At 39.6% G+C, this 17,064-nt stretch overlaps 1 protein-coding gene across 1 annotated transcript; it reads left to right on the plus strand.

The window, feature by feature from the left end:
- The first annotated feature begins 371 nt into the window (after positions 1-371).
- LOC130217426 (steroid 17-alpha-hydroxylase/17,20 lyase) lies at positions 372-13,194 on the plus strand. Its single transcript, XM_056449533.1, has 9 exons — positions 372-557; positions 3,583-3,714; positions 4,214-4,352; positions 6,379-6,608; positions 8,164-8,250; positions 8,362-8,556; positions 9,322-9,491; positions 11,042-11,145; positions 11,477-13,194. The coding sequence occupies exons 1-9, from the start codon at positions 372-374 to the stop codon at positions 11,719-11,721; spliced, it is 1,488 nt and encodes a 495-aa protein (XP_056305508.1). The 3' UTR covers positions 11,722-13,194.
- Positions 13,195-17,064: the final 3,870 nt, after the last annotated feature.

Here is a 17,064-nt window from a genome sequence, read left to right on the forward strand (position 1 = left end):
TGGGGGAAACCGGAGCACCCGGAGGAAACCCACACCAACACGGGGAGAACATGCAAACTCCACACAGAAACACAAACTGACCCAGCCGGGACTCAAACCAGAGACCTTCTTGCTGTGAGCTAGAAACTAACATCTAAAATCCCTCATTCTGATTTCCTGGTGACTGTAATAAGTGCTTCAGACAGGATGTGGAAGCTGCAGCCGGTAACAGAGCCCCTGTGCTCGTCCAGTTTATTTATTTTTCCACAATCAGGGTTTGTCTGACCTCCATCCCAAACCAAGGCTGATGATGATGATGATGATGAAGATCCTCCCACAGAGAGCCTCTATAAGAGTGTGTGCTGCTTCACGCAGCGCAGTGAGCCTCCAGCATGTGTTCAGTGAGTGTGTGTGTGTGTTCCACTGCTCTTCTCCTCCTCCTCCTGCTGTTAATCCGGCGCCTGCTGGAGGGTGTGTGTTCCTCCAGTGTGTCGTTCCCGTGTCTGCCGCGTCTGCCCCTGTTGGGGAGTTTACTGCATCTGCGCTCGGACCTCCCGCCACACCTGCTCTTCACACAGGTACATTTAACAAACTCAAAGTGAGGCCGTCGATCAAAAATTATTTGAACTGAAATATTTCACAAATCAGAGAAAAATTAAAGGAAATCAAAACATTATTTTGTATTTTAAATATAATATTTTTAAAAATAGAAATGTTGTCCCATTTCTCCTGCAAACAAGTCTTAAGGTGGTCAGCAGTACAGGGTCTTCATTGGTACATTTTGCGCTTCGAAATGCACCACACATTCTCTATTAGAGACAGGTCGGGACTGCAGGCAGGCCAGTCCAGTCCCTGTCTCCTCTTCCTCCGCAGCAGGACTCAGTAATGTGTGCAGAATGTGGTTCTGCATTGTCTTGTTGAACTCTGAATGGGCGTCCCTGGAGAAGAAGGCAGCATATTGAGCTCCAGAATCTCTCGGTACCATTAATGGAGCATCACAGAAGTGCGAGTTACCTTTGCTAAGGGCACTGACACAACCCCACACCATGACAGACCCTGTGTTTAGGACTTGCTGCTGGTAACAGTCTGGATGATCCTTTTCTTCTTTGGTCCGGAGCACACGGCGTCCAGAAAAAATACCTGAAATACTGCCTCATCTGACCACAGCACACAGTTCCACTGTGATCATTTTGAGAATAGATATTTAGCGTATCGCAGATGGTTTGGAAAAGACGCTTTTAGCAAGTGTCGCAGTCAGGACACGCTGTAAGACCAACACTAGATCCAGGAGGAGCTTCAGTGGTTATTCATGTATTGGGGCTCTCTGGATCAGGGATTTTTTAAGTATGCAAAACAACCCAATCATTCCACTTTGGAAAGTAGCGTAACTGTTTTACAATGTTTTCCTATTTTAACAGTTCAGAAAACGACATAACTGAAGCAATAACATCTAATCATCAGGTATTGACAGTACTGTATGGTGAGAATAACTGCAGGATTTATTCCCAAAGATCAAACCACTAATACAGAAAAGACCATCATAATTTAATTTGATCATTCATTTTCTTTTGGCTTAGTCTCTTATTTATCAGGAGTCGCCACAGTGGAATGAACCGCCAACTATTCCAGCATATGTTTTACACAGCGGATGCCATTCCAACTGCCAACACGGGAGAACATGCAAACTCCACACTGAAACGCAAACTGGCCCAGCTGGGATTTGAACCAGCGACCTTCTTGCTGTGAGGCTGCAGTGCTAACCACTGAGCCACCATGTAGAGGTCTGCATTCGGGAATACATTTCTGAATAAAATGCAGTTGCATTCGGTAACTCTGGTGTAATTTGAACGGGAGCGAGTGGTCTAGAAATATAGCACTCTAGAGAGAGAGAGAGCGAGAGCGAGCGTGTGTGTCGCCTGTTATCGGCTGTCTGGACTCTGGAGCATCCACCTTGGTGTTTTTGGGAGGCATATTTTATCGCTATACATTTTAAATTGTTCCTTGACCCAATATGTATCTGCGATGTGTACAGAAATAATGCTGATATGAGATATGACACACAATCAGTAGTTGTCAGATATATTGAGTGGTTATGTTTGTAAATCTGACTTTAAAAGAGTCAGTTGCTCCCCAGCCACAAACCTCACCGCAGGTCATGCGGCACTCATGTCTCATCACACAGGGGCAAACAAAACTGACATTTAGCCTACAGTCCTCGCACAACCTACACGTTTATCTGTTATCTCTCTCTCTCTCTTTGTGTAGTGCCCAATATTAATGTGAGATTTTGGAAACCAGATCTAAATTTAGCAGGAACAGTCGGGTCGGGTTGGGTAGAAAACAAGCAGGTCGGGCAGTGGGTAAACAAAGGCTGAATATACGTGTCGTGTACGGAATAAAACCTGGCGGGAGCGGGAGTAAAAATCCAGTCCAGCGCAGATCTCTACCACCGTGTCACCATCATAATTTCAACAATATGTAAATAATAAAATTCATGAAAGAAATATGATTAAAAAAAACTGTAAAAAAAAAAAAAGAGTTCTCCAGGTCAGACTGAGGCTAAAAACATTTTCACTAACAGAAATCAGATTTAGATTTCACAATAAATGAAAAAACTAAAACTAAATGGACAATCACTGAAAAATGAACTGAAATTAAATTATCATTAGCAAATAATAGAATTGTTTTCTGAATTAATAACCCCTTTTTTTTTAGTGATCTGTGACCTGAGTGTGGCTGTTCACAGAATCACCAGTAGATGGTGCCAAACCCATCAGTCGAGCAGGATTATTATCCGCAATAGCATCTTCTCTATATAAACATTGTGTTTATTTCTTCAGTTGCCAAAATCATGTAAACAAGGGAAAAAATGAAGAAGTGAGTCTAAAATCTTTGCGTTTTATTTACTTTTATTTGTTTTGCCTTGTTAGTTAATTCTGTGTGGTTTTGTGTTCGGCATTTGTTCAAACTATTATTTTATTACTAATAGTTTTGCTTAAGAAACTGTTAAACACTAAACTGCTGGTCAACACTGGACATGTTAAATCTGTCAAAACTAAAATTACTGAAACTGAAACTATAGGGGGCGGCAGGGTGGTGTCGCACTGTGGCCTCACAGCAAAAACGTTGCTGGTTCGAGTCCTGGCTGGGTCAGTTGGCGTTTCTGTGTGGAGTTTGCATGTTCTCCCTGTGTTGGTGTGGGTTTCCTCTAGGTGCTCTGAGTCCAAACACATGCACTATAGGGGAATTGATGAACTGAATTGGCCGTAGTGTATGAGTGTGTGTGTGAATGAGTGTGTATGGGTGTTTTCCACTATTAGGTTGTGGCTTGAAGGGCATCCACTGTGTAAAACATATGCTGGAATAGTTGGCAGTTCATTCCGCTGTGGCGACCCCTGATGAATAAAGGGAGTAATCTGAAGGAATATTAATGAGAACTGAAATTAAATATATAAAAACTAGCTAGAAATGTGTTTACAAAGTTAAAACTAGACTAAGAGATTAATGAAACGAGCTAAACGAAACTAAGATGAGCAGAACATGTAACGATAGTATTGAATTTTTCTTAATGTATAACTCTAATGGTGTTTCCTCTGGGTGCAGCTGTCGTCTCAGTACGGGCCGCTGTTCGGGCTGTACGCCGGGCCGCACCTCACGCTGGTGGTCAGTGAGATCAGTCTGGTCAGAGAAGTGCTGCTGCAGCGGGGCAGAGAGTTCGCCGGACGACCCAAGATGGTGAGCCCACTCACACACTCACACCTGTGTCGTGACCACTGACATCTGAAGGCTGTAAAATCTGACATTTATAAATATATCTATAACATGATGTAAGATTGATGAATGAAGGGTCTAAGCTGAATGAATGAATGAGTTTCTTACCCGTGTTGAACAACAGTAATGAACATATACTAAAGGAAACAGGCGTTGAGGCAATATTCACATATTGTGTGATTTGTGCATGTGAAATGGAGCAGGCAAATGGGAAGCGATGTGGTTGCACTTGCTATTTCCAGGCGCACCTATACAGCGCAGCGAGATGTATACGTCTCAACTATTCAGAATGCTGCAAAGTTTGACACCACTGGATTATACGTTTCAGTAATAAAGGAACACTAAATAAATCACCTCCATAAATCAAACTTGTATCAGAGCTACAGCAAGGGTTGTATCTGTCTCTCTCTCTCTCTCTCTCTCTCTCTCTCTTTCTTTCTCTGTCTGTCTGGTGTGTGTGCAGGTGACCACTGACCTGTTGACTCAGGGTGGGAAGGACATTGCGTTTGCTGACTACAGTCCACTGTGGAAGAACCACCGGCGTCTGGTTCACTCCTCATTCACACTGTTCGGCGAGGGCTCCAATAAACTGCAGACCATTGGTAAACGGAACACTCGCAAGATTTGATTTAGATTGATTTAACTTGATTGTGTGCACATTTACAACATATTGTGTTGCTTAATGTGAAAAATGGAACTTTGCAACATTTCTAGAACTTTATTTACATGTTAGAACTTTGCAACATTTGCAACAACTCTAAAACCTTGAAACAATTTAGTACTTTGTAACATTTCTAGATCTTTGTAACATTTCTAGATCTTTGTAACCTTTCCGGAACTTTGAAATTTTTCCAGAACTTTGAAATTTTTAAGAACTTTTTAACATTTCTAGAACTTTTTAACATTTCTAGAACTTTGAAATTGTAAGAACTTTTTAAGAACTTTGTAACATTCCCAGAACTTTGTAACATTTCTAGAACTTTGAAATATTTAAGAACTTTGTAACATTTCTAGAACTTTGAAATATTTAAGAACTTTGTAACATTTCTAGAACTTTGAAATATTTAAGAACTTTGTAACATTTTTAGATCTTTGTAACATTTCCAGAACTTTGAAATATTTAAGAACTTTGTAACATTCCCAGAACTTTGTAACATTTCTAGAACTTTTTTAACATTTTTAGAACTTTTTAACATTTCTTGATCTTTGTAGCATTTCTAGAACTTTGTAACATTTCCAGAACTTTTTTAACATTCCCAGATCTTTGTAACATTTCTAGAACCTTTTAACATTTCTAGAACTGTAAAATATTTAAGAACTTTGTAACATTTCCAGAACTTTTTTAACATTTCTAGATCTTTGTAAAATTTCCAGAACTTTGTAACATTCCCAGATTGTTGTAACATTTCCAGATCTTTGTAACATTTCTAGAACTTTGTAACCTTTCCGGAACTTTGAAATTTTTCCAGAACTTTGAACTTTTTAAGAACTTTTTAACATTTCTAGAACTTTTTAACATTTCTAGAACTTTGAAATTTGTAAAAACTTTTTAAGAACTTTGTAACATTTCTAGAACTTTGAAATATTTAAGAACTTTGTAACATTTTTAGATCTTTGTAACATTTCCAGAACTTTGAAATATTTAAGAACTTTGTAACATTCCCAGAACTTTGTAACATTTCTAGAACTTTTTTAACATTTCTAGATCTTTGTAAAATTTCCAGAACTTTGTAACATTCCCAGATCGTTGTAACATTTCCAGATCTTTGTAACATTTCTAGAACTTTTAAACATTTCTAGAACTTTGAAATTTTTCCAGAACTGTGAAATATTTAAGAAATTTTTAACATATTTAGATCTTTGTAACATTTCCAGAATTTTGTAACATTTTTAAATCTTTGTAAAATTTATAAAACTGTGAAATATTTAAGAACTTTTTAACATTTCTAGAACTTTTTTTAACATTTCTAGATCTTTGTAAAATTTCCAGAACTTTGTAACATTCCCAGATCTTTGTAACATTTCTAGATATTTTTAATATTTCCAGATCTTTGTAACATTTCTAGATATTTTTTAACATTTCTAGATCCTTGTAGCATTTCTAGAACTTTGTAATATTCCCAGATCTTTGTAACATTTCTAGATATTTTTAACATTTCTAGATCCTTGTAGCATTTCTAGATCTTTGTAACATTTCCAGAACTTTGTAACATTTCTAGAACTTTGTAACATTTCCAGAACTTTGTAACATTTCTAGATCCTTGTAACATTTCCAGAACTTTGTAACATTTCCAGAACTTTGTAACATTTCTAGATCCTTGTAACATTTCCAGAACTTTGTAACATTTCCAGATCCTTGTAGCATTTCTAGAACTTTGTAACATTTCTAGAACCTTGTAACATTTCCAGAACTTTTTTTAACATTTTCAGATCTTTGTAACATTTCTGGATCTTAAGTAGAGCTTAGCAAAATTTTAAAAATTTGTAATAATTTTAGGACAGTGAAGCCTTTTTAGAACTCACTTACGCTTACAAACACACACATACACTAAGACACATACACACACACCCACCCACACACACCGACTCACACACACACACACACTCACTGTTATGCTGTGTGTTCAGTGCAGGAGGCAGCTGACAGTCTGTGTGAGGAGCTCCAGGTCTGCAGGGGTCAGAGTTCAGATCTGAGTATGGTGTTGATGCGCGCCGTCACTAACGTGATCTGCAGACTGGTGTTCAGCTCCTCCTATCAGCCCAGCGACCCCGAGCTGCAGACCGTCATTCAGTACAACGATGGCATCGTGCAGACCATCGCCAGAGGGGGACTCGTGGACATCTTCCCCTGGTTAAGAGTCTGTAGCTCCGCTCAGTTCACCGCTGCTCATTATCAGCTGATTGGTTTCAGAAAATATACTTGAATATCATCACAGTTATACACAGCCATGGACAAAATTGTTGGCATCTTTAATTTTTGTCTAGGCCAGTTTCAGTACTTTGCCTTTTTTAATGCTTCTGTTGAACCACAGCTTGAAAGCAATTGTTTATTAATCAATCTTTTCAGCTTCATTATGTCAGTGACCGCTGTAGATTCTCTTTCTTCAATGGAAGGGTGCCAACAGTTTTGTCCAAGTCTGTATATACACTTTATTAGGTACACCTCACTAGTACCAGGTTGGACCTCTTTTGCCTTCAGAACTGCTTTAATCCTTGGTGTCAGATTCAACAAGCTACTGGAAATATTCCTCAGAGATTTTGCTCCATATTGACATGATAGCATCACACAGTTGCTGCAGATTTGTCGGCTGCACATCCATGATGCCAATCTCCCGTTCCACCACATCCCAAAGGTGCTCTATTGGATTGAGCTCTGGTGACTGTGGAGGCCATTTGAGTACAGTGAACTCATTGTCATGTTCAAGAAACCAGTCTGAGATGATTGGAGCTTTATGACATGGTGTGTTATCCTGCTGGAAGTAGCCATCAGAAGATGGAGACACTGTGCTCATAAAGGGATGGACATGGTCAGCAACAATACTCAGGTAGGCTGTGGCATTGACACCATGCTGAATTGGTACTGATGGACCCAAAGTAAATCTCCCCCACACCATTACACCACCACCACCAGCCTGAACCGCTGATACAAGGCAGGATGGATCCATGCTTTCATGTTGTTGAGGCCAAATTCTGAGCCGAGCATCCGAATGTGGCAGCAGAAATGGAGACTCATCAGACCAGGCAACGTTTCTCCAATCTTCTATTGTCCAGTTTTGGTGAGCCTGTGTGAATTGTAGCCTCAGTTTCCTGTTCTTAGCTGACAGGAGCGGCACCCGGTGTGGTCTTCTGCTGCTGTAGCCCATCCGCCTCAAGGTTGGACGTGTTGTGTGTTCAGAGATGCTCTTCTGCAGACCTCGGTTGTAACGAGTGCTTATTTGAGTTACTGTTGCCTTTCTATCAGCTGGAACCAGTCTGGCCATTCTCCTCTGACATCAACAAGGCATTTGCGCCCACAGAACTGCCGCTCACTGGATATTTCCTCTTTGTCGGACCATTCTCTGTAAACCCTAGAGATGGTTGTGCGTGAAAATCCCAGTAGATCAGCAGTTTCTGAAATACTCAGAGCAGCTCGTCTGGCACCAACAACCATGCCACGTTCAGCGTCTCTTAAATCCCCTTTCTTCCCTATTCTGATGCTCGCTTTGACCTGCAGCAGATCGTCTTGACCATGTCTACATGCCTAAATGCAGTGCGCTGCTGCCATGTGATTGGCTGATTAGACATTAGTGTTAATGAGCAGTTGGACAGGTGTACCTAATAAAGTGGCCGATGAGTGTGTGTGTGTGTGTGTGTGTGTGTATATCGAGTTCATGCTGTATATTTATACAATATTCTGACCTTTGATTTGATCAGATATTCCCCAACAAGGATCTGAAGAGGCTGAAGGAGTGTGTTTCCATCCGAGACCAACTACTGTACAAGAAACTGCTGGAGCACAAGGTGCGCACACACACACACACACACACACACACACACACACACACACACACACACACACACACACACACACACACATATATGTATATTACTTCATGACCTTTGACCTCACAGAAGAGCCTGACACCTGGAGAGCCGCGTGACCTGCTGGACGCTCTCCTGATTGGTCAGCAGAGAGAAGCAGGTGGTGCTGATGACATCACAGAGGATCACGTGCTGATGACGGCGGCCGAGACGTTCGGAGCCGGAGTGGAGACGACATCCACTACACTACTGTGGACCATAGCGTTCCTGCTGCACCACCCACAGGTATACACACACACACACGTACAAACACACTCACTGCCACACACACATTAAACCCAAACATCAAAAATACACTTTTTACGCACACAAACACACACATTATAATTAGAAAGTGTGTGTGAGTGAGTGGGGTATGTGTGTTTTGAGAGTGTGTGTTTGTGTGTGTGTGTGTGTGTGTGTGTGTGTGTGTGTGTGTGTGAGTATATGATTAAAATGCATTTAATGTGTGTGTGTGTGTGTGTGTGTGTGTGTGAGTATACAGTATGATTAAAATGTGTGTGTGAGTGTGCATGTATATGATTAAAATGTTTTTAGTGTGCGTGTGTGTGTGTATATGATTAAAGTGTGTGTGTGTGTGTGTGTGTGTGTGTGCATGTATATGATTAAAATGTGTGTGTGTGTGTGTGTGTGTGTGTGTGTGCGTGCGTGCGTGCATGTCTATGATTGAAATGTATTTAATGTGTGCGTGAGTGCGTGTGTGCAGAAATGGTTAAAATTTGTGCGTGTAAATGTGTGTGAGAGTGTGTGTGTGTGCATGTATATGATTAAAATGTTTGTGTGTGTGTGTGTGTCTGTGTGTATGATTAAAATGTGTGTGTGCATGTATATGATTAAAATGTGTGTGTGTGTGTGTACGTGTGTATGCGCATGCGTGCATGCATATTATGTGTATGTCTGTAATGTGTATTTGATGTCTGTGTGTGTGAGCATGTGTATGATATATATTTAACATGTGTGTATTGTGTGTGTGTGTGTGTGTGTGTGCAGCTGCAGGAGCGTGTTCAGGCTGAGCTGGATGAGTGTGTCGGTGTGGATCGTCCTCCGTGTCTCTCTGATCGTCCTCATCTGCCGCTGCTGGACGCTGTGCTCTGTGAGGTGATGCGCATCCGTCCCGTCAGCCCAATCCTCATCCCGCACGTCGCTATGCAGGACACCAGGTAACCATGGCGATACCCAGTCAAACCCACCGGTTGCCATGGCAATTGGGAGAAAGCATAATTAGAATATGAGATGCACAGTTGTGTGGGCTGTCGGTACCGTTCACTGGAGATGTCGACACTACAGCCACTGCACATGAAGAAGTACTATAGTAATTTAGAGGAAATGCTGTAGTGTTTTTGAGCTATACTATAGTAAAGAACTTCAATCAATATGGTGATTCTATAGTTGCTATAGTAACACAATAACTACAGAAATTAATCCGTTGTAGTGAATCTACAGTTGCTATGGTAACACAACAACTGTAGTAATTGATCTGTTGTGGTAATTCTACAGTTGCTATGGTAGCACAACAACTATAGTAACTGATCTGTTGTGGTGATTCTATAGTTGCTATGGTAACACAACAACTGTCGTAATTGATCTGTTGTGGTAATTCTACAGTTGCTATGGTAGCACAACAACTATAGTAACTGATCTGTTGTGGTGATTCTATAGTTGCCATGGTAACACAATAAGTGTACTAATTGACCTGTTGTGGTGATTCTATAGTTACTATGGTAACAACACCTGTCATAATTGATCTGTTGTGAGGATTCAACAATTGCCATGGTAACACAACAAGTGTATTAATTCATCTGTTGTGATGATTCTATTGTTGCATTGGTAACACAACAACTATATTAATTCGGTGGTAGTGGTGATTTTATAGTTGCTATGGTATCACAACAAGTGTAGTAATTGATCTGTTGTGGTGATTCTACAGTTGCCATGGTAACACAACAACTATAGTAATTCGGTGGTGGTGGTGATTTTATAGTTGCTATGGTAACACAACAAGTGTAGTAATTGATCTGTTGTGGTGATTCTACAGTTGCCATGGTAACACAACAACTATAGTAATTCATTGGTGGTGGTGATTCTATAGTTGCTATGGTAACACAATAACTGTAATAATTGATATGGTGTACTGATTCTACAGTTTCTATGGTTAGACAACAACTGTGGTGATTAATCTGTTGTGGTGATTCTACAGTTGCTATGATACTGTGTCTATATCTGCTATAGTGTTATAAAGTTCTCATTGATTTCATTATAACCGTCCTAACTTCATCTTACCATTTGTCAATAAAAATTATATTATTATTATATAACTAAAATATATTATTATTATGTATTATTAAGTATTATATTATGATTATAGTAATACTATGATTATTATAAATATCAACCAACTTGCGTATCTCTGCTTAGTTTTAGTGTGTGAATAAAACAGCTGTTTTTCCCTTATTCTATCATACTATATGCCTTAAAAGGCATTAATGTCACACATGCAAATTCTTGTCTAGTTTTTGAAAAATAACAATTTCATAATTAAGTTAAAAACAAATATAACTTTTAATGAATGTGTTCATTATTACAATAAACAAGCAAAACTCAAGAATTTAAGATATTTGTAGTTCCACAAGTGCATTTTAGGTTTTAAGGTAAATGTTTGATAGTTTTGCTGGCGTTACATGACTCTGATTCCCTCTGATTGATTGTGCAGTTTGGGGGGGCACAGTGTTCCTAAAGGGACGCGTGTTTTGGTGAACATGTGGGCGATTCATCACGACCCCAAACACTGGGACGAGCCTGAGCAGTTCAAACCTGGTAAGAAAACACTGCGCTCTTCATTTACTATAGTAAACAGAAAACTCTCTCATGCAGCCCATGGAGAGAAAATAAATAATGTCACAAACTCAGATGTGTTTACTGACTTTTTAAACTTTTAGCTGAAGATGATGAGCAGACTTTGATTAAGGATTACAAAGACTAACATATGAAGATGTGTTCACCTTAAGACATCATAATATTGTCTGAACTCTATATGGGAGATGTTTAGCTAATGTTTGGAGTCAGCGTTTGTAATGTTCAGCTTCAGATGATTGTGTGTGTGTGTGCGTGTGTGTGTGTGTGTGTGTGTGTGTGTGTGTTTCCACAGAGCGCTTCCTGGAGCCATCAGGAAAGAAGAAGACTCCGTCCAGCTTCCTACCGTTTGGTGCAGGTCCGCGGGTGTGTGTTGGAGAATCTCTGGCCAGAATGGAGCTCTTTCTGTTTGTTTCTCGCCTCCTGCAGCGCTTCAGCTTCAGCTGTCCATCAGAGGCGTCGTTGCCGGATCTGCAGGGCCGCTTCGGGGTGGTGTTACAGCCTGAGCGCTACACAGTCACCGTCACACCCAGACACTGACACACACACAGGGTTGCCAGATCACAGATTATTTTCAGGCCCAATGACAATCCGCCAAAAAGGAATGAAAAGCACCCACTTTTTCCCTTATCCAATCAGAGTCAGTGGGGTATATGCAGGGGGACTTTTAATTTTGACTAAGCCGGCCGGTCACTAGAAGTTTATCGGTAGCTGAAAAACATGTGTATGCTGTTAGCCATTGATGGATATATATAAACAGAGTAAACTTGTATGTATATGTGTATAGATACAGGGACAATGAAACTGAAACACTGGCCAAGTTAGTGTTGGAGGTTTGATGGCTAAATTTGACCAGTTGGTGTCCAGAGTAAGCTGTCTGAAAGGGACGTCCGACTGATAACCCTGATTTATCCAGAACACATCAGACCACAGCTGCAGGGTTAAACATGCTCCTCGACTCTCCTGTCTCCAGCAGAACTCCTGGTCTGGAGCTCCACAGGGTCAATATACATGGAGCTAAACCTCTGTTCACTCGTGGCAATGCCAAACGTTGGTTTCAGTGGTGTCAGCAGAGAAAATATTGAGCTGTGGACAATGTGAAGCAAGTATAGTTCTGTGATGAGTCCACCTTCACTGTCTTTCCCACATGCGGGAGAGTTACGGTGTGGAGAGGCCCCAAAGAGGCGTCCCACCCAGACTGCTGATTCCCAGAGTGTGTGGGGGATCAGTGATGGTTTGGGCTCAATATCATGGCATTCCCTAGGCCCAATACTGGTGCTAGATGGGTGCTGGGTCACTACCAAGGGTTACCCAACCATTCTGGAGGACCACTCTGTGACCCAATGGGTCAAACATTGTATCCTGAAGGTGGTGGTGTGAATCAGGATGTTAATGCAGCGATACACACAGCAGGACTGGTGAACATGACAGTAAAGTTGAACATCTACCATGGCCTGCATAGTACCCAGACTAAACATTATTGAGCACTTTGGGGTGTTTGAAGGAGCGAGTCAGGAGTGTCAGAAGTCTCAGAGTGTGCAAGAAGCACTGCATTACATTACATTGTCCCGCGCCGTGTCTTTAAATTATGAACATATTTTACTCCAGGTGTTTTAAATGGAGTTTCTCCGCTAGGCTGCAGATCCTGACGGGTGCATGTGTGTAAACGCCATTTCATCTCGTTTTATGCTTGATCAGCTAAACGAATACCAAAGTCTATTTAACTGACTATATTTTAATGACATTACAACATCGATGCTGTAAAAGGAACCAAATAAAATAAAATAAAAAAGTCAAATTAACCGTTCACCAGAAGATTATTGTTAGGAGACAAAACACTAGCGGTGCATATAGGCCGTGCTGAAGAAGAACAGCTCAACATCTCTCTGCAGGACTTGTGTCTGTCATTCTGAAGACCAACTCATGCTGTATTGAGGAGGAGCTACACTATACTGATCAACTACTGCACTCTAAAACCAGGCCTTCAGTTTCATTGTGCAACCCCTGGAGGTGTGCGTGTGCATGTGTGTGCGTATATATATATATATATATATATATATATATATATATATATATATATATATATATATATATATATATATAACACAGTTGAAGTCAGCATTATTAACCCCCCAGTTTATTTTTTTCCCAATTTCTGTTTAACAGAGAGCAGATTTCAGCACATCTCTAATCATAATAGTGTTAATAACTCATCTCTAATAACTGATGTATTTTCTCTTTGTCATGATGACAGTAAATAATATTAGACTAGATATTCTTCAAGACACTAGTATTCAGCTTAAAGTGACATCTAAAGGCTTCACTAGGGTAATTAGGGTAAAGTTAGGGTAATTAGGCAAGTCATTGTATAACAGTGGTTTATTCTGGAGACAATCCAACACTAATATTGCTGAAGGGGGCTTATAATATTGACCTTAAAATGAGTTTAAAACTATTAAAAACTGCTTTTATTCTAGCTGAAATAAAACAAATAAGACTTTCTCCAGAAGAAATAATATTATCAGACATACTGTGAACATTTCCTGAATCTGTTCAACATCATCTGGGGAATATAAAAAAAAGAATCAAAAAATTCAAAGGGGGGCTAATAATTCCGACCTCAACTGTGTGTGTGTGTGTATATATATACACAGTATATAGAGGGAGAGAGAGGCTTAGGTCAGTGTTTTGTTTGTTGTTTTTGTATCAATAAAACATTGATAAACTATTTCAGCTCAATCCGTCCTGATTCATCAGTTCTCTGAAAACAGGGTGTGAATTATGGGGTATTGGGGGGTCTGACCCCCCTAATTAACCCCTGATCTCCCCTGAAAGACACCAAAACAACATGTGTGGAGGGGTCAACTCTTTAAACAGTGTAAAATAGCTCACATTGATCTGTATATTAATGGTGTATAATGGCTGTAATGGTTTATACCATTGTGAATGCATGATCGTGCCCAGCAGCCTCATTCAAGAGTTGACACTGAGCTGATGATTGATTATAAAGCGTGTTTGGCATGAGAGAGCCCTGAGCTCATAAGATCCTCGAGCCCGGGGCTCCCTCCTGTTTGCAGGGCGAGAGGGGAGTTTGAGCTCAGGTAGATCTGGAGAACTCCCCTGCTGTAGATGCTAATGAACAGATAGTGATCGCTCTTAAGAGATAACTATTACTAGGAGCACGTCTATGGTGCTGATTTGGATCAGTCAATTAACTTAAGCTGCATGTTTTTGGATGGTCGGAGGAAACTGGGGAACCCGAGAGAAACCCACGTGAGCATGAGGAGAACGTGTAAACTCCGCACAGAAACGTCAGCTGGCTTGGTAAGGACTAGAACCAGTGGCGTTCTTGCTGTGAGGCAACAGTGCTAACCACTGGGCCACCGTGCCACCCATCTAGGAAAGGAGGAGGAGGAGTAGGGGTGGAAGGGGGGAGTCTTCAAAATGAAGATGGCTGTGATATGGACCTGAGGGTGTTTATAGTGGCTTAGGAATCGTCTGATTGGTCAATCATAAATTGAATAATGCGAGAGCAGCCACAAGCAATCATAAACACGTGATCCTCTCCAAATTAGCTCATAAATAAACTTCACTTGTGCAGGAATAGACTCAGTTTTTAATCGTCATATAGCTTAAACTCAGCTTAAACTAAAAAGTGCTTAAATTTGACCCATCAGAGGTTACCGTATAGGTCAGAATCAGCCCATTATCCCTCAAAACAGAAAACTTAAATATGTTTGATAACCAATGCAATTAAATATATGAGTTTAGTTTACTGAGTCACGCATATTTATTACACAAACAGCGGCGCCCCCTATAGTCACTGTATAATTCACACCCTGTCTGAACAGAGACTCATAAAACACTGTTTACTATCACACACGCACACACACACACACACACACACACACACACACACACAGCTGTGTGCAGGCAGAGATTAGGAGACGGGCTCATTGTGTGGTTTGATTAAAGCGTTTAGTGTTTAAATGTTTGATTACATCAACATCACACACACACACACACACACACACACACACCAGAGCGGCTCGCCATGGAAATGCAACAGTGATGCTGGAAACAGCGTCAATATTCTAGAGATGGAGCACAGAATCCCCGGACAACATTAAACAGCAGCACAGCACACACTCCTGACAGCATGCTCACGAGAGAGAGAGATGTTTCACACACACACACACACACACACACACACACACACACACACACACACACGCAGCCTATAGAGTCTGCAGCTACTGGAGATCTGCTTGTGTAGATCTGTGTCCACATACACTGATATATTCACCACAGACACGACAGCAACACACACACACACACACACACACACACACACACACACACACGCTGCTGCTGCTCTGAGGGAAACCTTACGAGTGTGTGTGTGTGAGATCACAGTTTACTTCAGCTCAGCACATCTGCAGCCTCATTACACACACACACATACACACACACACACACACACACACACACACATAGTTTCTGCTTCGTCTGCTGATTGTGGAGTAAAGTGTGATCTGGACAGACCTCGTGAGATTTCCTCGTCTAAACAAAGTCCCACAGAAACGAGACATAGAGAAAGCAATGCTGATCAATAGATGAGGAATCGAGCGATGTCCTGAGGTGTGCTCATCAAACTCTTCTTCTGTGGTGGTGATGCAGCATCTGTTTTGGTCAAGCTGGTGAGAAACGCTCAATCTGTGGCGGTTTGTGTTGCTTTGAGCACGACTGTTGCTGTTTATTCTGAAGGAAACCAGTAAAAGAAGCAGCTGAAAGTAGGACAGAAGAGGTGATGGTTCGTTATGCTCGTCTCGTCCCGTCTCAACATCGTCTTTGTTTGCACGTCTTTGTCTTCAGCTCAAACTACCAATCGCTAAAAATGACACACACACAAGTATAGGCTGCAGACAGTACACAGCGGAAGAGGAAATTATTAGATCTGCTCCTGCGAAATTTAATTTTACTTTCAAATGTTCCATGAAAATATTCAATTTTAAATTCATATGTTACATTTAAATGTTCCGTTTAAATTTTAAATTCAAAAATTTAATTCAAATATTAAATTTAAATTCAAATGTCAAATTTTATTAAAATTTTTATCAAATTTTAAATTCAAGCTTAAATTTTAAATTCAAATGTTATATTAAAATTTTAATTTTAAATTCAAATAATTTTAAATCAAATGTTAAATTCAAATGTTACGTTTAAATTAGTTTTTAAATTCAAAATTTAAATTCAAATGTTCCATTAAAATTCAAATTTTAAGCTCAAATTGAAATGTTACAGTTAAATTCAAATGTTACATTAAAATTCTAATTCAATTTTTAAAATCAAATGTTAAATTCAAATTCAAATGTTACATTTAAATTTAAATTTTAATTCAAATTTTTTAATAAAATTCAAGTGTTATTCAAATGTTCCATTCAAATTCGAATTTTAATTTCAAATTAAAATGTTACATTTTAATTCATTTTTTTATTTAAATTTTAAATTCAAGCTTAAATTTTAAATAGAAATGTTTCAATAAAATTTAAATTTTAAATTTAAATAACTTTTTTAATCAAATCCAAATGTTACATTCAATTAAAATTTTTAAATTCAAATTTTAAACTCAAATGTTCCATTTAAATTCAAATTTTAAATTCTAATTTAAATGTTACATTAAAATTTAAATTCTAAATTCAAATGTTACATTTAAATTAATTTTTAAAATTCAAACTTTAAATTCAAATGTTCCATTTAAATGGAACCACTGTTGTCCTATTTAACCTAGTTAAGCCTTTGAATGTTACTTTAAGCTGAATGCTGGCATCTTGAAAAATATCTAGTCAAATATTATGTTATGTGAAATATTATATCATCATG

This window comes from Danio aesculapii, chromosome 23, assembly GCF_903798145.1.
Source record: "Danio aesculapii chromosome 23, fDanAes4.1, whole genome shotgun sequence".
Classification (NCBI taxonomy): domain Eukaryota; kingdom Metazoa; phylum Chordata; class Actinopteri; order Cypriniformes; family Danionidae; genus Danio; species Danio aesculapii.

What these genes read in the sequence shown, in the direction of transcription:
- LOC130217426 (XM_056449533.1), top strand. Translation starts at nt 372, where the DNA reads ATGTGTTCAGTGAGTGTGTGTGTGTGTTCCACTGCTCTTCTCCTCCTC. An exon ending in CAATAAACTGCAGACCATTG is followed by an intron (nt 4,353 to 6,378) that starts GTAAACGGAACA and finishes CTGTGTGTTCAG; the next exon opens with TGCAGGAGGCAGCTGACAGT. An exon ending in GTCGCTATGCAGGACACCAG is followed by an intron (nt 9,492 to 11,041) that starts GTAACCATGGCG and finishes TTGATTGTGCAG; the next exon opens with TTTGGGGGGGCACAGTGTTC.